The sequence below is a fragment of the Cajanus cajan genome, chromosome 6 (assembly GCF_000230855.2).
Source record: "Cajanus cajan strain Asha chromosome 6, NIPB_CcT2T_4, whole genome shotgun sequence".
NCBI lineage: Eukaryota > Viridiplantae > Streptophyta > Magnoliopsida > Fabales > Fabaceae > Cajanus > Cajanus cajan.
The window spans coordinates 50,378,808-50,400,133 of NC_138522.1; the positions used below are offsets into that span (position 1 = coordinate 50,378,808).

At 33.3% G+C, this 21,326-nt stretch overlaps 1 protein-coding gene across 4 annotated transcripts; it reads left to right on the forward strand.

Moving 5' to 3' along the window:
• The first annotated feature begins 681 nt into the window (after positions 1 to 681).
• Positions 682 to 20,265, forward strand: PKL (chromatin remodeling factor CHD3 (PICKLE)). Of its 4 annotated transcripts, none has more exons than XM_020358172.3 (31): positions 682 to 841; positions 1,847 to 2,016; positions 2,773 to 2,910; positions 3,014 to 3,168; positions 3,478 to 3,639; positions 4,206 to 4,453; positions 4,566 to 4,661; positions 5,023 to 5,159; positions 5,238 to 5,450; positions 5,585 to 5,692; positions 6,870 to 6,920; positions 7,022 to 7,121; positions 7,556 to 7,698; positions 7,827 to 7,930; positions 8,189 to 8,327; positions 8,430 to 8,599; positions 10,224 to 10,290; positions 10,368 to 10,490; positions 12,189 to 12,298; positions 12,377 to 12,458; positions 13,389 to 13,577; positions 15,075 to 15,225; positions 15,322 to 15,430; positions 15,523 to 15,597; positions 16,175 to 16,236; positions 16,347 to 16,423; positions 17,148 to 17,278; positions 17,584 to 17,956; positions 18,827 to 18,962; positions 19,354 to 19,424; positions 19,540 to 20,265. In XM_020358172.3, exons 2-31 carry the CDS (start codon positions 1,870 to 1,872, stop codon positions 20,020 to 20,022), a joined length of 4,350 nt encoding a protein of 1,449 aa, XP_020213761.1. In that variant the 5' UTR covers positions 682 to 841; positions 1,847 to 1,869; the 3' UTR covers positions 20,023 to 20,265. The 4 variants fall into 4 exon arrangements, with proteins under 4 accessions (XP_020213761.1, XP_020213762.1, XP_082933612.1 ...); XM_020358173.3 differs by having other exon boundaries at positions 15,325 to 15,430; XM_083077486.1 differs by having other exon boundaries at positions 15,328 to 15,430.
• Positions 20,266 to 21,326: the final 1,061 nt, after the last annotated feature.

Below are 21,326 nucleotides of genomic sequence, written 5' to 3' on the forward strand. Positions count from 1 at the left end.
AATCTCAATAATTATATTTAAATAATCAATTTAATAATGTCGAATAAGTTTTAAAAGTTTTTTTTTCTCTCTCTCTATGTATGAGTCTAATTTTTACGCACTTATAATGTAAACAAAACTATCCAATAAAAAATATTTCCAATACAACTTCTAAAAGAATTTGTTAAAAGATTTGACAAACTTATTATACATATTAATATGAAATTAAATGACAGTCTAACAAATCTTTACAGTGTATTTTAATTAAAGTTTACTTATATTACATCCATAATTTAGTAATTTACAAATAACATTTGAAAAAATATCATATTTTTTTAGAATTATGTTATCACATCTTATATCATATTTTTTTTATAGAATTATGTTATCACCCATTCTTAAAGTGCCAGAAATGAAAATAAAAAAAAACCTAGGCGCTAGGGTGTAATTTTGTACTCTTTCAACATTAACGCTTAATCTTGTAATTCTTTATTTCAGGGAAAAAAATATCATGTGTGCTTGCTTTCGTTTCGTCTACCGATTTTTTAATATATCTTATCATATTAATATTAATTAACTTCACCCAGAAAATTTCATTGTTTGTTTTGTGGTTGAATTTATTTTTCCCCAAAATTTCGATATAAATAAAGAGGTCTGGCTGTTAAATCTCGTCACTGTCCTGGTGAGTCTAGCGTAGCATCCCTGTTTCTCCCCTTACCTCACCGCCTATTTTTTATTTTCATTTTATTTATTTCTTTCTTTCTTTTTCTTCTTTTCTTTTCTCAGCTCTGAGCCTCGCTCGGGTTCCCGCGAATTTCCGAAACTCCTTTTTCCAGATCGCCGCAAAATCTCGCAATCTACGGTACATCTCACTCCCAATTTCCATTTCACTCTTCACTTCGATCACTCATAGCTTCCAATTAGCTCACGAATCCCTCTCCTTACCGTTCCGGAAATGGAGGACGGGTTTTTCATCAATCTAGGGTTTCTGTTTCGCTTTCGTAAATTGCAAGTGTTTGCACGCGATACCATGCTTGTTCGCCACGGATTAACAATAACACGCTGTTCTTCTCCTGTTACTTAGTTGGTTCAGTGGTGAATTGTGTGTGGAGTTATATACGCATTGTTTTTATGATGCTTTTGTAGTCGTGTTTTAGTTGTTGGCTGCATTTGCAATGTTCCGTGTAGTTTTTGGTTTGAAGAGTTTTTAGTGTTTTGCTTGTATTGATTTAACTGTTCTGTAACGGGGAAGTAACTATATGCCGAATTGAAGCATGTATATGTATGTATCTAATTACGTCTCGTTGTTTAACATGTGGAGAACATAGACAATTACATTTATAATTCCATTTACCTGTTATGAGGAGTTAGGCAATTCTTCATGCTTAGACTCACTGTAACGGGAGTACCTTGGACCTGGTTATTTTTTTAGGTATCGAAGTGACGTGTTAATTAAATGTTTGCTTTCTTCATTTCAACGGATGTTCCAACTGATTTTTTCATACTGTTTTCCTCCAAATTCATTCAGTGCTTTCAGTCACATTTTCGAGAGCAATTGAATCACAATCTTTAGAAAGAAAAGAAATAAATTTGGAATTCTATTTGGAGGTATCATGAAGGCCCCTATAATTTTTTTTTCTTCAATGAAAGTCTTTTTTATCTGATATATATCAAATTATAAGATTTGAAAAACAATTTATCTGAGTTGATGTTTCAATTATTAAGACAGAACCAACATAAGTTCTCTCCTTTCATTTGGAGGGGTTTTAGAACTTTCTCGAGTACTACTCATGCATAATAATTGTCACTATAAAGAAGGTTTAGCCAATAGAATCAACATAATTTTCTTTCTTCTTTTTTACTTCAGGATTTCTATCATTTTAGCTTAACATGAGCAGCTTGGTAGAGAGGCTTCGTGTAAGATCAGATCGCAGGCCTATTTATAATATTGATGAGTCAGATGATGATGCTGATTATTTGCCAAGAAAATCAGGGGCAACTCAGGAAAAGTTAGAGAGGATAGAGAGAAGTGATGCGGTATGTTACTTCCTTTTTGCTTTAATGATTTTCATTAAGCTTATACTTACTTTTGTATAGCGTTCAAATGCTCTGCTTGTGCTTTAGATGGTGGCTTATAGATAATATTTTGCTGTAACAAAAGAAACTCGTATACTAGTTTGTGTTGTTCCATGTATTGGAGTTTTCAGTCTAATCTGAGATGTTGATAAAATTAAAAAATGTAGACATCTTTGACTAACTTTTGATTGGTGTAAACTGCAGAGTTGTATATTTTCCCCTTAAACTTTTCATTCTAATTATCTAAAACTCTGATTTGTTAGGAAGTATAATCATTGATGCAAGAGCCTAGTGTGATCAATGGCAGATTGTAAAAACAATAAATTAGTTGACTATTAGCCATTAATTAATTGCCTTATATATTAAATACATAAACAGTCAAGTAAACATTCATATTTCATTGTAAAAACCAGTGTGATTGATGGCAGATTGTGTTGTGGCATATGGCAGAAGCATGGCAGATTTTATATATATAAATTCAGTGTCCTATTATTGGGCTTAGGCACAAACCCGGTGTTCCAACAACACCTTTATTCAGTGATAAAAAATGAAGGTTTTATGTTATGTACTAATTATGAATGTTATTGTCGTACATTAACATTTTTGATGTAATTGGCTTCTTTGTAGATTTGTTGTTATTGTTCTACACTAATAAATGTTTTGCACACATTCCCCCTCCCCCCTTCCTTGTTTTGATTTTTCCCTCCTTCTCAATAGAAAGAGAATTCATGTCAAGCCTGTGGGGAAAATGAAAATCTTGTGAGCTGTGAAACCTGCACATATGTTTACCATCCTAGGTGTTTACTTCCACCCCTTAAAGGTCCCCTTCCAGACAATTGGAGGTGCCCGGAATGTGTAAGTGTTTTATGTTTTGTACCAGTAATATTTGTAATAGATTTCTGCTTCATTGATAGTCTGTATTTATCTATGTAATTATGTATATGTATGTATTTTGCAGGTTAGTCCACTTAACGATATCGATAAGTTATTAGATTGTGAGATGCGCCCTACTACAGCTGGTGACAATGATGCCACAAAATTAGGGTCAAAGCAAATTTTTGTCAAACAATACCTCGTTAAGTGGAAGGGCCTATCATATTTGCATTGCACATGGTAAATTTGCAGGAATCCATCCTTTACTATGTTTCACCTTTACATAGTGTCTAGTAAAGCTTCTGCATGTTTATTATGTGTTACTTTCCATTGCTCACTTTTGCTCTGTCTATTTATGCATTCATTTCCAATTTTCTATTTTCAGTATTATTTTTATTATCATACATTTCTTTTTTGATTTTGAAGCCTGCTTTTAAGATTTTATTTTCTTTTGATCATTTCTTCATTTTGTTATTTTGGGTATTTTCTATTTTCTTGCTACATATATACAAACATACATATATATATTTATTATTTTTTTTCCAATAGGGTGCCAGAGAAAGAGTTTCTGAAAGCATTTAAGGCTCATCCTCGTCTAAAGACCAAGGTGAACAACTTCCATCAAAAAATGGCATCTGTCAATACTTCTGATGAAGACTTTGTTGCCATTAGACCTGAATGGACTACAGTTGATCGAATACTTGCTTGCAGGTATTATGGGTGACAGATAGAAAGTTTAACAGGAATTCTAGTAATGTTGGTGTCTTGCCATCTTGTGTTAGGGCAGATTCAAGCTATATTTTTTTACTTAAGGTGTGCGCATTATATGTGTGTATCTCATAGTCTTTATGTTTTGTTTTTTTTTTTTCGGGCAAAAGGAATTTCAAATCTTCATTTTTGCCATTATTGTTTCTTCTATTCTTCCTCTCACATAAATGACGAACATGGTGGATTTTATCCTAGTCAAGTCATGTAAAATAGTATCAGCTGAAAGAAAATTCTTTTGTTTTATCTTTTGGAGGATGTCTCAAGTTCTGATTCTATTTTCCTGCCTCCTCTTTTTCTTTAGTACTTTCCTTTATTTTAGGGTCCCGAACTCCCCCCTCCCCCAAAAAAAAAGTAACGCTATTAACATTTTATTGTAATGGGTTATGAGAGAATGAAAGCACTGCAATTTGCAACCTAGTGACTTAATAGTTTGCTTAATCTTTGCCCTATTTCTTCCTCTAAAAATGTCGTATGTGCATGTTTTTGTTGAACATGTTTAAATGGTACAGGGGTGATGATGATGAGAGGGAATATCTTGTGAAGTGGAAGGAGCTTCCATACGATGAATGCTATTGGGAGTTTGAGTCAGATATTTCTGCATTTCAGCCAGAAATTGAAAGATTCAATAGATTTCGTTCTAGGTCCAGCAAATTTTCTTCCATTAAACAAAAAAACAGTGTTAAGGATGGTGCTGAATTGAAGAAACATCAGAAGGAATTTCAACATTATGAGCGTAGCCCTGAATTTCTTTCAGGTGGTATGTTTTCTGAACTTATTTTTATTCTTCTGTATATATTATGTTTTATGTTTATTTTTTATTTTTGATTTGGATGGTCTAGATTACCTGATTTAATTTTTATTTAATGAAGGTACATTACACCCATACCAACTTGAAGGCTTGAACTTCTTACGATTCTCTTGGTCCAAGCAGACTCATGTAATACTTGCTGATGAAATGGGACTTGGTATGTAGTTTCTGTTTCTCTATCTATTTATTCCCACTTTTATTTCAGTTATTTAAAAGTTTAGGGGGTGGGACTCTTCCATTCCTGAAGCAAGGGCTTGCCACAAGTCTGAATGAGTGTTAGGCACATGCCTCATCAACAAACTTAAGTTTGGAAGGTGTACATGCGAAGGAATAGGGTATAAGATAGAGTGAGTTAGAGATATGTGTGAGATGATAAAGAGTGAGTTAGTTAAACATATCTTGCACAAATACGAGGATACAAGGGCAGATGGGGGGCATTTAAAATAGATTATGTTTTGATTTGGAGTTTCTGGAGAAATATATTATTGCACAATGATGGCTGAGTTTTTCACCTGCAGGCAAAACCATACAAAGTATTGCTTTCTTAGCATCCCTTTTTGAAGAGGGTGTCTCCCCACATTTGGTGGTTGCTCCACTTTCAACTTTGCGAAACTGGGAACGTGAATTCGCAACATGGGCACCACATATGAATGTGGTATGTATAAAGGGATTTCTTTCTCAGTAATATGTATTTTAGGTAATTACTCTTTTAATTGTATGTTTGTTTCTGCAGCTAATGTATGTTGGATCTGCCCAAGCTCGTAGTGTTATAAGAGAGTATGAATTTTACTTTCCAAAGAAACAGAAGAAGATCAAGAAAAAAAAATCTGGTCAGATAATTAGCGAAAACAAGCAAGACAGGATTAAATTTGATGTTCTTTTGACATCATATGAGATGATCAACTTTGATACGACATCACTAAAACCTATAAAATGGGAGTGCATGGTATGTTTCCACTTACCATTATATTACCAGAGCAAGATAATTAATATATTAGTGTCAGTTGCCTCAGTTACTTGCTATTCTCATTTCTGGTTTATTTGTAATACTGATAGCCTGACATCTATGCATGTATGTAGATAGTTGATGAAGGCCACCGTCTGAAAAATAAGGATTCAAAATTATTTTCTTCATTGAAGCAATATTCTAGCAGACATCGTGTTCTCTTGACAGGAACTCCTCTTCAGGTTCACTTTAAAAATTGTCAAGTGGTTTATTGGGGCATTATGCCCTAATTTTCTGTTATTAATGCATTGAATCAGGGTTTTGTTTTTTATTTTTGTGCTTGCTGGCTGGATTTTGTTTGGAAAATTGTATTGTGGTTATTGACCAATACAAAGTTACATTTTCTGAACATAGGTTGTAAAATTGTTAGGGATTGTTGAATTTCGAACTGCACATATATTTCCATAAAAAATGTATTTAGGTTTTTTAATATACACAATTTTTGTTACCTTGATTGTACCATCAATGCTTGGCATAATATTTTTTTGCTTTAAATGGGAAATTTTCACTTGAATATATTTATATATGTGTGTTTGTCAATAGTTATGATATAGTACTTCTGCATGTGTAATGTCATTATGTTGGAATACTGTCATTGTAAGCAATTCACACACGTCCAAGTACCAGATATTGTTGGGTTATACCTATGTTTCAGTTTATGAATGATTTGTTTGGCTTTATAATACCGATATCTACATGATTTAAATGTTTATGCGAAAATATATTTTATGTTATTTTAATTATTAATAATGTATCTTTACTAATTATAATGAGATTTGATTTATGACTTAGAAAACATATCTCCTGATTTGTTAATAGAATCTTGATTTAATAACCTTGAATGTAATGTGAATGCAATTGGCAAATGCCAAAGGATAATTCTATGTGGAGGTGCAGCTCTCTACTCTGAAGAGGTTGAGCTTTCTCACCATAAGGTGCACATTGAGATGCACCTTCATTTATTTATCAACAGTTAAATAAGTTAAGTAAGAAGTCTATTCCACCAACAATAAGAGTTAAACTCTCCGTTGATTTGCAATTTTTTGAAAGAATACCTAAAGTCAGATTATAGAATCACCTGAAGATTTATTATGCATATGCTTTGCGTGAGTCTTAACTTTTGAGTTTATATACTGTATTACTGGGTGTTCAAAGCAACACACATACAACTTTGTTTCTGGATTGTCAACTCTACTTGTCTAAAAACAATGATTTGATTTTTTAAATTTCCTATTGAAATTTACATATGAAAACTTGTCTGGTACACATGTACCTTTTAATGCATACATTATTGATTTGATGTGTGGTTGCATGTATTGGAAGTTGAAACGAACTGACAGCTTGTCTGATGCATTTCAGAACAACTTGGATGAACTTTTTATGCTTATGCACTTCCTTGATGCTGGGAAGGTTAGTATGAGGAATATTCTATAAGATATCCAAGATGAGTTATTGAATATTATGATGAAGATCGATAGTATCTTATGGGGTTTGTTTTTGAATGTTGGTAGTTTGGAAGTTTAGAGGAGTTTCAGGAAGAATTTAAGGATATCAATCAAGAGGAGCAGATTTCAAGGCTTCATAAAATGTTGGCCCCACATCTCCTGCGAAGTATGTATCTTGAATAATTATCTCTTATGCTAATTTTGTGTTGCTTATGCATGTTTCTTGCTTGAAAATGATGAACTTGATTTTCCTGCTGCTTCTGGTAAAAATTAGATCTTGTGATACTTCATTGCAATTTGTCAAATTTACTGGATCTTTGGACGTCAAGAAGTTTTATAAAGAGCATATTTATGATTTTTGTTTAGTATTCGCTTTAGGAACATATATTGCATCTAAATTGAAGTGCAGAGGGATACTATGGATACTGATAATTTGATTTGGTGAATTTAAATTTTGCTTTAGTGGAAATTGCAAGAGAAATTTCAGAGATCTGGTTATGGTTCTGTCATTCTGATAATAAATAAACTAAGTAGGTGATAATTTGTTTATAGAAATGTGCATTGCTTAGTTGAGAATTTAATTTTTTAATGTCCTTGCAGGAGTGAAGAAAGATGTCATGAAGGAGCTACCTCCTAAAAAGGAACTTATTCTACGTGTTGAATTGAGCAGCAAACAGAAAGAATATTATAAGGCAATTTTGACCCGTAATTATCAGATACTAACTCGTCGTGGTGGTGCACAGGTAACATTGATGCTTCAATGAACTGATTTTTTTGGTTTATTCTTAATTTTAGCTTCATAAGTAAAGAGCCAAAACATCTTAACAGTATTGGAGTCGTCGAGTTTTATATCTATATGTTTTTGAATCAGATTTCTCTTATCAATGTTGTTATGGAACTGCGTAAGCTCTGTTGTCATCCTTTCATGTTAGAAGGAGTTGAACCGGATATTGATGATGCAAAAGAAGCATACAAGTAAGCTCTTATGTCATTGTTTTAGAGTGACATTATGGTTGTCTGTTAGAGATACTGGGTTCTTGGCTTATTTGGTGCTAAATTTTCTGTATTTTTACTATTGAAAATTATTAGCTCTTGTTAGTTGTAACTTGTAAGTAAAATGAAATATTTGGTTGTTATGTTGGAAGGCATTATTTTGGTATAGCTTGTGCTATACTTTGATTTAATTACTGTTATTGATTTATTCTATTTTTCCTTTTCATTTTCATTTGACAGACAGCTGCTGGAAACATCGGGGAAGTTGCAATTGCTGGACAAGATGATGGTGAAGCTTAAAGAGCAAGGACATAGAGTCCTCATATATTCTCAATTTCAGCACATGCTGGACTTGCTTGAAGATTACTGTACTTACAAGGTATTACTATTATGACGTTATTCTGCACTATCAACATAATGGTTTCTGAAGTTGATTGCTTCAGTATAATATTCAGCTTTCTTTTCTTTTCAAAAAAACTAGAATTGGCAGTATGAAAGGATTGATGGCAAGGTTGGTGGAGCTGAAAGACAAGTTCGGATAGATCGTTTCAATGCCAAAAATTCTTCAAGATTTTGCTTTCTTCTTTCTACCAGAGCTGGGGGACTGGGGATTAACCTTGCAACTGCTGACACAGTTATTATATATGACAGGTGAACCTCTTAATTCCTGTGATTTTTTTTTTCTTCTAAAATAATTGTGATGAAAATATATACCAGAAACAAGTTTTACTGTCAAATGGTTTTTCTTTTTTGGGTTAAAATATATCTTCAGCTTCCACAAAAATAACTCCCATCATCTCTACTATATTTTACATTTTCTACTGGCAAAACAAATGAAAGTTGCTACACTATATAGTAGTTTATTGGTTCCTGGCCATTCATTGTCATTGTTCATTGTGTCTTTTGGTGAATTTCTCATTCACTTCTTTGTTGCTATTCTCTGTGTTGTTTTTTTTTTCTTCTTTTGGGTGTGGGTACCTCTATCCATTATGCACATGGGTTGTGACTAAGTTATATTAAGCTTTACTTTTATTGCTTTTACTGGCAATAGTCTACTTGAGTATGACAAGATTGAACTGCTTCTGGTTGGTTAGCTTGTAAGCATGGGGGATTCATCTATAGCCTTAAAAAGTTATGTGGTATTTGAGAAAGCAACCTCCTTGATCAGGTTGTCTTGAAGTTGAATATGAGGTTGGTTGGGTTGCCTCAATTTTTTTATTGAATATTTTTTAGGGATTTTGGAAAGAAGCCATCAAATGAGTTTCTGGAGACTACTAAATGAGGTCAAAAGAAGCATAATTTTAAGGGAACGCAGCTCTCTTGAGCAAGTTTTTAGTATATGTTTTACCTTCTTGCCCTGTTTAAAGATATGAGGATTGAGGAGATGTAATGTGATGTTCTATGATTGAATAAGGATAGTGCGAGTGATTTTGAAAGGGAATTCAAGATTCTAGCATTGCTTGTTCTACTTTTTCTTTTGGAACCAATCTAACTACAGAAGGTGGTGGCTATTTTATGGCCCATTTGTGTGTTTTTTAAGTAAATGATGTTTAAAAAGTATAATGATTATATGAATCATTAATAAACCCTCAAAAGTAACTGTTAATGTTTTTTTCAAAAGCTAAAATTGATATAAAACTGTATCATATTTAATCACTTCTTTTTAATCTTAAACAATACCCTCATATTTGAATAAATCTGCAACAGTTCAAGCACATATATTGACATTTTCTACTTTTATTGATGAGCACCTTCAGAATTCTTGGATAAAATGTTTTGCGGAATGAGTATACTCATCTGCCTGTTCCTGTATATTGAATCTTTATAATAATGTGGAGAAGAATACTCATTTACATCTCATTTACATCTAAGTTAAACAAAGAGGGATGCTCATCTGTTCTGAACCAAGAATTAAGAATGGGAAAGAAAAGACATGATTTATTGAATATGATGAAAGGTACAAGGAATAGAAGGGTAATCTCTACTCCAAAGGTTTCCCCTTCACAAAGAGCCAATGTTCAATTTACAAATGATACACCACAGAATGAACCCCTTTCCCTCTACATCCTCCTATTTGTTTTACAGCTCATACTCCCCCATATTAACTAATCAATATCATAACTGTCTTAACTAACTCCTCCTTCCCATAGTTCTAAATTATAGTCCATTTTTTGTTGTTGCAACAATCCATATGATGCTGAAAGATTAATCTCTTATTTTTGGGTAGCTTAATCCAATTTTCATTTAACTAATTGATCGAAACATTATTTTATAGTGATTGGAATCCTCACGCTGATTTACAAGCTATGGCTAGAGCTCATCGACTTGGACAAACTAACAAGGTTTGAGGATTTTCATTGGCATGTATCACTGATCATTATTGTTGATTTGAAACATATAATGGTTTTTGGCATTGTAGGTGTTAATTTATAGGCTTATAACACGAGGAACTATTGAAGAAAGGATGATGCAGATGACTAAGAAGAAAATGGTGTTAGAACACCTAGTTGTAGGGAGGTTAAAGGCTCAAAATATCAACCAGGTAAATAATCATTCTTTTCACAAGGCTTATGTTTTAAAAGCTGATAACAGTTAGTAGTTTTGTTAAGGAAGCGTTAATTATGATTGTTTCTTTATTTTATAGTACTTTTATGAATTGCACGAATCAAATGTGTTGGGAAGTCCCATATCGCCTGCCTCAATTCTTGGTGTGTGGCTTATATATATATATATATGTATATATCTTGGGCAATTTCACTTGATGCCAATTGATTTTAAGATGAAATTTAACTTTGTATTAGAACTTATAACCCATCTTTGTGGTCGCCTTTCTTGTAGGCATTGCTTGTCCTGGCAAGCACGTATCACTTGTTGCAATTATTGGGGTGTGACCTATATATTTGTTAAGCAACTTCATTTAATGCCAATTGTTGGTTCTAAGATGAAATCTATCGTGAGAAATGGATATTGACTAGTACTTTAGCATTGGACTCGGGAATATAATTTTTTTTTCCAATTCACTCATGCTAATTTGTTGAGATTGTTCACATTTCACATCCACTGTTCGTTGCCTTGTTTATTTTACCTTATAGTCACAATATGGCTAATTTGTTTGTATCTTGCACTGCGATGGAATATACACATAATTTGATTTTATAGCTACCGAGTCTGAGTCATGTAAGGAGGGTCTAAATTATAAAAAAAATAGGGGTGCCGAGCTCCTTACAAGCAGATATAAAGACTGAAAATGCAGATAGAAAAGGAAACAAGATACAAGACAATATTTTTACAATTTCCTCCTTCTCCCACATTCTGGCTGAGGGCAATATTTTTAGAGCCCTTTACTGTCCAAATCTCCCTTCTGCTTACTCACTGTCCTCAAGGTGAATTAGATCCCTGCCTCCCTTTTTTTTAATAAGTTGAATTTAGCTCTAGGTAGGTGGGTCTATGCATCATCCACGCTTCAAGCCCAAAGGGATATTGCGTGAGTGAGTTTGTTAGGCACCTGATATAAAATCCATTCTTTTGTCTTTATGCAACAACTTGAGCTTTAGGCATTGTTGGTTCATGGCATTTTTTTTCTCTTGAATGATGTTCCTTTACCCATAAGGAGGAGAAGCCTATAATATGCAGCATGGCTGTTGATTGACAACCTAGATATTTATTCCCGTTGGGAGTATAATATGATTTAATTTTTACTAAAAGAAGTAAATTTTATAAAGTTGGCAAGGAAAAGCACTAAAAGTGAGGATAAGGCATATATTCCTGAAAAAGATGACAATAGAAGTTATAAAGGTAAATAAACAAAGTAAAGCACTCTACTCTGAGTGCATACCCAACAAAGGTAATTCCTGTTCCTATAGTATAGTAGCTGTTGACTGAACTCCAGAAAAAAGCTCATTTTAGAAAAGGAAGTTCATATATTTCAAATTGGAAACACTGTGTATAACAATAAACACATAAGCTTTCTACTTGGTTCAATGGGGGTCTTTTTTTGTACCCTGTTCCCATTTATAAAATTACTGATTATGTACAAGTGTCAAATCTATTTGTTTTGTGAATATTGATGTTTGGGATGCATATGCCATTTTGTTCAAGAAATTAATGTTGTCTAAAATGTTAAAGTCTAACTTGCATTAGGAGTTCAAGTAGTTAACAACTTGAACATTTTATCTATATCCAGTTGAACATAGAATTGTTAAAAGATTTGATGATAGCTTTTACTATCAATTGTGTGTAGGAAGAGTTGGATGACATCATAAGATATGGTTCAAAGGAGTTATTTGCAGATGAGAATGATGAAGCAGGCAAATCCCGCCAAATTCATTATGATGCTGCTGCTATTGATAGGTAAACAAGCACGTTTCCTCAAATATGAGATAGGAATATGCTCGAGAAATTTATTTCTTGTATATTTCTTCATAACAGATTGCTGGATCGCGATCAAGTTGGAGATGAAGAGGCTACTTTGGATGATGAAGATGAAGATGGATTTTTGAAGGCCTTTAAGGTTGACCATGTCATATTATCTATCTTGCATATACTTTTTGTGCTCTAAATGTTTATTCAACTTTGATTTATTCACTTTTGTTTGTAGTGAATTGAGATGTCCTTAGTTTCTACTGTCATTTATCATTTATAGCAACAAAGATATATGGACCAAGAGACACAAATCATTCAAAAGAAAATTGGATTTGGCAAGTTTAACAAAATTGACCCATCTGTGCAATAAAATATCTACTGCCACTTCTACATTTTTAATTATTATTATTATTTTTTGTTTTGAAAGCCTTCTATGGCGATCCATTGGTTATGATTATTTAATTTCGATGTTCATATTTCTAGGCTTGCCTTGAGAATTTGTAGCCATCGATGCAATGATTGCGTGTGGTTCTTGTGGATTGTCTCTCTCTTTACTCTCATTCTAATCCTGAAGTACATACATTATTCTGCTGTAATAATTTCTTTGCATTTCTTTCTTTAATAGTTATATTTATGAAATTAATTTTCTATTAGCTTAGAGCTCCTTAAACAATGTAAATTGTAAAATGTTGAATATTGAAAGTGAAATTTTAAATAATTGGTATTAACAATGTGACTGTAAAATTGAACTGATTCATATACTTTTGATGGTCGACTTTATAAAACTTGATGAGTGGCTAAATTCAGATGTACTATTATTCCTTTTTTTTATTTTTAAATTAAGGTTCTTAAAAGTAATATTTCTTTCTTTAAGATTAAGGATAAAATTGTGTCAAAAGTGCTTGCAGTTGGTCATGATGGAGCACTCTGCCTCCATTTCCTTTTCCTGCTATGTTGACATCAATTTTGCCTTCATTACAACTAATAACTGCATGGAATTTATTAACCATCTTTCGTTTTATTCAGGGTTTCTGTTTGGCTTCTATGCTTTTGATTGACTGAGTGGATTCTGATGTAGGTTGCAAATTTTGAGTATGTTGATGAGGCTGAGGCTGCAGCAGAGGAGGCAGCACAAAAAAGAGCTATGGAGACAATGAACAGTTCAGAAAGAACACATTACTGGGAGGAGTTGTTAAGAGACAAATATCAAGAGCATAAAGTTGAGGAGTTTAATGCCTTGGGCAAGGGGAAGCGAAACCGGAAGCTGGTATGTAATTCTAATATTTATGCTATTTTCTTTTAGAGTAAATTACACCTCTCTCCCTCCTTGAGAGATGCGATTATTGCACTGTTCTCTGTTCTCTCCACTTATGTTATAGTATACACTCTCGCCCAATGTCATATTTAAGCATATGACACTTAGCCCCATTTTTAAATTTTCTGTTAAAATTCTTTTAGTTTCTGTTAATACAAAAGTTATTACCCAAATATCATTTACATTACCATCCCATAAAAGACACAAGTATTATACTGTCCTCTCCTTTTATGTTAAGATGCACACTCCCCTCCCTTGACTGATGCAAATATATTACACATTACACTTTTTAAATTTTTTCATTAAAATAATTTTATGACTAAAATATATTTTACACTCTCCTTCCTTTGGAGATTTAAATATTACATTTTTCTCTTTTCTTATTTTATTATCCAGTTTTCTCTTTCAAAAGGCAAAAATATATTGCATTTTTTGTTATTTTTATTTTTCTATAAAAAATAATATTTCGATTAAAGAATACTTTTTTGACCAGAAAACCATTTGTTTATATATTTTACAAAAATGTAATCAGATTAATTGATTTTTAAATATATATTTTGTCATTAATTCTTTCTCTATTGAACATAGTTTATAGCTTTTTATATACTACTAAATAGTAACAACAATTTTGGTCAGAGGTTTTGTCACTCCCAAAGTGTTTACTTTGTCTGCAACCCCTTACGAAGAGAAGCAATGTTGATGTGTAGATAGGAAGCAATGTCAGGGCATTTAGTGTGTGAAGGATATCATGGTAAAATAAAAATATTCTAGTATAGTTTTAATTAAAAAAGTACTTTAAAATATTTTAAAGAATATTCTTTGAGGATGTTTAGTTAATGGACTAAATTGTATATTTTAATATCGGAGGGGAGGATAATGAAATAATCCTGTCTTTCGGAGAGGAAGAGTGTGTAATTTACATTAACAGTAGTATTAAGTCAAAATGAACTAAATTGTATCTTTCAACATAAGGGGGGAGGACGATGTAATACTCGCATCTCTAAGGAGGACTCTTTCTTTTATTAATTTGCAAAGGAAAGATTATTGGTTTTTATTGTCATTTATAGTTATTGTGAGATTTTAATTGTGTAAATACATATTCTGTTTGCTCTCATGTTGCTTTCTACCTTGGTAAGGTCTTCTGAATTTTGTTCCTTTTTGTTTTCCTCTCAATAGATGACATATATGCTAATGATTTTTATAACAAGATATTGACAGCTAGGATTTTTAGCTCGATGGTATCGTGTAGTCTATGTAGTTGACTTCACTAAGTGGGATAAATCTTTTGTTGTTGTATATTGACATCTAGGATTTTAAATACTTGAAAGCATGTTCTTGTGTGTGGAGGGGAGTGTTTACAACTTGAGTGGTTAGTTAATTTTGTATTAAGTTTCCCTTTTTTATCTTCTTTTGTTAAGGTAATATATCTATTATTCCCTGATTTCCCAGATGGTTTCCGTGGAGGAGGATGACCTTGCTGGTCTGGAGGATGTAAGCTCTGATGGTGAAGATGACAATTATGAAGCAGAGCTAACTGATGGAGATTCAAATTCCACTGGAACTACTACTGCTAAAAGGCCTTATAAAAAAAAAGCACGAAGTATGTATCGTTGTGTAGTTATTTTTTTAGTTTTTCAATAATATGATGGACCTAGATTATCTTTCTGTGATGTTAATACTCATTTAATTTTATTAGCAGCAGATAGCACAGAGCCACTTCCTCTGATGGAAGGTGAAGGAAAAGCATTCAGAGTCCTTGGTTTTAATCAAAATCAGAGGGCTGCATTTGTGCAAATTTTGATGAGGTTACTTTCTCTACATATAGTTTTTATATAGCAAATTGAACAAGGGTTTCACATGGCCATATCTGTAGTTTATCTCTCACTCTGTATTACAGGTTTGGGGTTGGTGATTTTGATTGGAAGGAGTTCACTTTCCGCATGAAACAGAAGACTTATGAAGAAATCAAAGAGTAATTATATCATTTTTCTTTGATCTTCTACCACATTTAGGATGTTTATATAATTCAAAGTTTTATTTTTAAACATTGTTTTGGCTGGAAATTTATCATAACTTTCTTTTTTACCTGTAAAGGGGGAGGGGAGGGAGCGGGGGGGGGGGGGGGGATTTGATGACAGCTCTGCAGCTGGGCCAATAAATTCCCAACATTAAACAAAAATGGACATGTTAGGTTGTGAATGAGTAGGATTTTTTTAGTTAGATCTTCTATACATTACCTATATATAATTATTATATAATGTATAAAGATAGCTAAAAGTTGCAAAATAAAAATGTTATTATTTCTTTGGGCAAATCCTGCATGATATACCCCCCAATTACTTATACATTAATGGGAGGATCAACAAGAGCATTGCAAAAGACCAATGTTTTTTTTTTGCTTTTACTGTTCATTGTGAGCATTGAGGTATGGTATGAATAGGATATAGACTTTTTACATTGTTTAATAATTTTATTAGCTACCTTGTGATTTTATCGTACCTAAAGTCTTTCTTCATGAGTGAATTTGATATATATTATTTTGTTAACAGCTATGGAACCCTTTTCTTGTCTCATATTGCTGAAGATATAACCGATTCCTCTACATTCACAGGTGATAAGATTTTAATTGATATCATTATATCTTCCCTCATTCCCTCTCCTTTTTCATTTCTATATCTTATGGTTTCATATTTTTCCTTTGTGCTTTTAATTTGCCTGCAGATGGTGTTCCAAAAGAAGGACTCCGAATTCAAGATGTACTTGTTAGGATTGCAGTCCTGCTCTTGATAAGGGACAAGGTATGTTTTGAATGAACTTTCTGTATTTTTACCACTCATTATTAGTATATTATATCATACTTCTTCCCCAGCTTGCTGCAATAAGGGGTTTGGTAAAAGTTAAGTAAAAAAAATTTGGTAAAAAAACATTTCAAGTTTTGGGACAATTAACCACTCAATTGGTTTGCATTGTGCAAAGAATAGTTAATGGGTAACCACTAACCACTTAATAAACTGTTAAAGTTGTTAGTTGTTCCACACTCGATGTATTTTTACCAAGATTTGTATTGGTACTTTGTTTTTAATGTGCTGGTGGTATCATCTGGATGTATATCCAACTATTACATGCTGTTAATAGTCTCTTCTCTATAATGCTTCAATACCCTTGTTTAAAGTGCTTTGGGAAATATATAATGAAAATGAAACTTTATCCTTATATATTTATGATTTTAATTGTTTCACTGACTACATAAAAAATTTAGCACATCAACGAATCATGTGGTTCACCTATTTAAAAATGTTGAAGACTTCATTTAGTGAAAAACATGGTTTCTATAATAATGTGGCATTTGTTGTTTGTTGATGTAGCATAAAAATCACACTGGATCAAATTTAAGTTCATCTCTCTCTTTCAGGGTTCATGTTTTTTTTTTTGGGGTGTGGGGCAGGGTTGAATGTGTTTTTGAACTTAAATGCCCTTTAGCTGATGAATGTGCCTTCTTACTCTTGTGATGTGGAATGACAGGTGAAGTTTGCATTACAACATCCTCAAACTCCATTGTTTTCGGATGACATCTTATTGCGCTATCCAGGTTTGAAGGGTGCAAAGATATGGAAGGAGGAGCATGATTTGGTTTTGTTGCGTGCCGTTTTGAAGTATGTATTTAATACAGCTTTTGTTTTTTTGATCATTGCAACAAATAATATCATCGAACTGCGTGATATTAGCCATTAAATATTTGTGAGTTTAATTATGAACAAAAAATGTAAACTTGAATACCATAAACAAGAAAGTCTATTATACATATCAACTGTATTTTTGCATGTTGATTTTTCAGCCACCTTTGTTATATTTTACATGATGTCACAGTTACTTTTGGGTGTTTGGTAGTTTTCTAGTTATAACTTTGGTGGATCCTTTTTGTTGATATATCCCTTGCTCATAATTCTTTCTATACAAGGCATGGGTATGGAAGGTGGCAAGCTATTGTTGATGATAAGGATCTGAAGATTCAAGAGGTCATCTGTCAGGAGTTGAATCTTCCCATTATAAACTTACCAGTTCCAGGACAAGTTGGCCCTCAGGCACAAAATGGTGCAAATTTGACAAATGCAGACGTACCCAACAGTCAATCCAGGGAAAATGGTGGCAGCGATGTAGCAGCTGATGGTGCACAAGGTTCTGGTGATGCTAGAAACCAAGCACAGTTATATCAAGACTCCTCCATATTATATCATTTTAGAGACATGCAGAGAAGACAGGTTGAGTTTATAAAAAAGAGGGTTCTTCTCTTGGAAAAAGGGCTCAATGCTGAGTACCAGAAAGAATACTTCGTGAGTGTCATATCACATATAATCTTTAAATATTTCCCTTGTCTGTAATGACAGGATTCAATTTCAAAACATTAGATGATTAGAAATAGAAATTGATCATAGATGCATTATTTTTTATTTTTTTTTTAATCAAAAGGTCGTTGTTAGGTACTTCAAATGAACTGCTAACAGTTGGAGAGTGCTAGGATTTAGCTTTTTACTGAAGTTGAGAACCGAAGCAAAATAAACATGGAGTTATGTTTATTTTTTTTGGGTGGTTTTGTAAGATGATGAAAGAACTTATTAGAATAGTGGTGGGAGGTTAGAGTAATATGCGTGAGATTCTAGGTTCAAATCTTGTTGCCTTTATTATTGATACTCACTGATAAAAAAAATCAGAAAACGCAAGAGCAGGAAATAAATGTCCTTTCTGTATGTACCCAGCTTCAGATGCCCCAGAACATATTTTCTTGGCGTTACTGCTCCTGATGGCTGAAAAAGTTGGGCATACACTATTTTATATATTGATGGTGACTGCTAGTTATCCTTGTCTTTGTACTTTTTTTTTTATATTATTATTAGCCACACTAAACACACATGATGGAAGGAGCAGTTGTCTCTTATGGTTATATTTTCTAAAGCATTTTAGGTTTGCATGTAATACTGCCCAAGTATCTATTTGCATTCTCCCACACCTGTTATATCATTTTCATACTTGTTGCTGAAACTTTACGTTTACGTTTTGATATTCAATTAGTGCCATCCATTAGTATTTCGCATTCACACCCTTAATCTTAGCTGTAATTGTGCTTTCAATAGGTATAGATTTTACCAGTGGTGGCTTGACTTGCTTGTGGCCTGACATTTCTTCTTCGTGAACATTACTTACAGGGTGATCCAAAAGCAAATGAAGTAACAAATGAAGAACTTAAAAGTGAACCCAAGGCTACTAATTTTCCAAGTTGTAATAAATTAGGGGACACTGACACTCAAATGATTGATCAACTGCCGCAAGTAGAAATAATAGGTATGATTCTATTCTTGTTCATTGGATGCTTCATGTCTTGATCAGACAACATCAGTACCTAGTTTGCATCAGAAATTGGAAGAAATCTTGCATACTAGAGTATTTCACCTAGAAAATTAAATTATGATGCATGGCACAGAATTGACTCTGTTGTCATATTAATGATAAACCAATCTGGACTGCAATACCCTCAGAGTATGCAAGAATCACTCCTGATATTTTATCAATGTGATCTGTATTTCTGTTATTTTTGTATTTTGTGGTCTCTCCCCTTTCATATTTTCTTCCCTTGGATGCTTGGATGCTTCTACGGTAGCTATGTGCATACCCAACTGAAATGGGGCATAGAAAAGACCAGAAGACTTACATGTAATGCTGCCATTTTCTGCAGCTACAGAAGAAATTTCGGCTGCTTGTGATAGTGATCCCAATCGATTGGAGTTAGTTCGACTTTACAATGAGGTAAAAGAACCATGTTACTCTCTTCATGACGTGCGCTATATGAAGAATCACTTCATTTCATTCAATAAAAGAGGTGGTGGAATATTTCATTCAACAATCTTTCCTGTGTTGGCAGATGTGCAAAATAGTGGAAGTAAACCCGGTCGATTTAGTTCAAACTTCTTTGGCAAGAGAACCGGCAGAGCTGAATGAGCTCAATGTAGTGAAGAATTTTCCTCCACTAGAAACCCTATGCGAAGACGTTAACAGAATTCTAACACCCACACAAGAACAACCTGTAGCAGAAATACCGACACCAAATTCAGATAGCAAATCAGAGGTCATGTCACACGATGAAGTTTTGGGCTCCAAATCACTGCCAATCCCTCAAGATCCCTGCAAACCTGAAGATTCAGCAGACAATGAGAGTAAAGATATGATAACTGAATCTGAACTTATAAAAGAAAGTTGCTCAAGCCTGGTAGAAGAGAAGAATGAAACACCCACTCTTCCGGAGAAAGAGGAAAGTAATGCAGAAATGGATGAAAGTATGACTGATGCTGAGTTGAATGAAAACCCAGAGAAATCTGATGCTGGGGTCGTTGTATTGAATGGTTAAACGCAATGTTTAGTAGACAGATATTTGTTGTACCGTGTAATCATAGTAGTCTCAATCAACATTATTTTAGCGCACATTAAAAAGTGAAGTGAATCAAAAACAAAAAGGCATAGTATATATGCGGTAGTAGTTTTTAAATCCCGTGCAGCTAACTCGATTAGAAATTGTTCATTTTTATGTATTAATGTTAGACGGCTTCAAGGAATTGAAGAGTATGATCAATGTATACTTTACTACACGTCACGTTACCCCTCCATTTCTGTTCGAGAGTGAGCAGAGAGCTGAGGAAATTTCCGTAAACCATTTCTGGTTGTTTTAATTACCCGTTGACATTTTTCCCTGGCCACATTTAAGTTTGGAAGATTATTAGAATAGAGCGAAGCGAAACAAAAGAACTGCACCTTTTGGACGATATTCTCATGGTAAGTCGAAAATAAAATTGACACAACCAAGGCTTTGCATGCGGTAAATCCTGTAGATTGTCAGTAGAAATATTGAATGGTGATTGCATATTATCATTTATATTCCATCTTAATATTATTATTTTATTTGTAACTATTTATACTTATACAAAGACTATCTCATTGTTAGAAATAATATAAGAAACCTATTCTTTCTCTTATATTGTTCTCTCTATACCTTCTCATTTTCTCTATTGCTTTTATATTACATTTTATGGTTTTATGTTTATTTTCAGATGTATTTTATGTATAACACATAGTCATGTTCAATTTTTCCGTTAGTCTTCCTCAAAGTAAATAACTTTTTTGTGCGAGAAAATAATTTTGCTGCAATAAGCTGCACAATTGAATATTCCCACTGGGTTTTATCCTGTTCTATAGTCAGCAGCTCAAAAGAATGTTTTGAAATCAAACCCAAGTTGATTTGGATTATATAAGTCGGATGAAGTCCCTGTAATTTGAATAACACTATGGAGTCTGCTGGTGGCTCAAGTAGGTGCCAGATACTAGGTTTGTCCTACTCAAGGATCTTATATGTCCTCTCCCACAATTCCTTCAACATGCATTTTGTTCTCGCTTTCTAGTTTTCTACGAGCCAAGAGAAAATAATGTATTATCAAGTGGATCCATGGAGCAACTACACGGACTGTGGAGCATAAAACAAGTTGAGACGACGGGCTTCCCAGAGTGGTTAAAGCCATTGTCGGTTTAACACTTACCATATCAACGGCCTATGTCTCACTTCTCAAAGAAGCTGGAGTTTTGTGGCTTTAAAACTGAGTCCATAGACTTTGCTTCGTACAAGAGAAAATGAATTATTACTAGCTACAAATCTTTATATAT

Coding starts and splice junctions, on each gene's coding strand:
- PKL (XM_020358172.3), top strand. CDS start 1,870: ATGAGCAGCTTGGTAGAGAGGCTTCGTGTAAGATCAGATCGCAGGCCT. Junction 5,160..5,237: donor GGGCACCACATATGAATGTG/GTATGTATAAAG, acceptor TTGTTTCTGCAG/CTAATGTATGTTGGATCTGC. Junction 18,963..19,353: donor GCCGCAAGTAGAAATAATAG/GTATGATTCTAT, acceptor CATTTTCTGCAG/CTACAGAAGAAATTTCGGCT.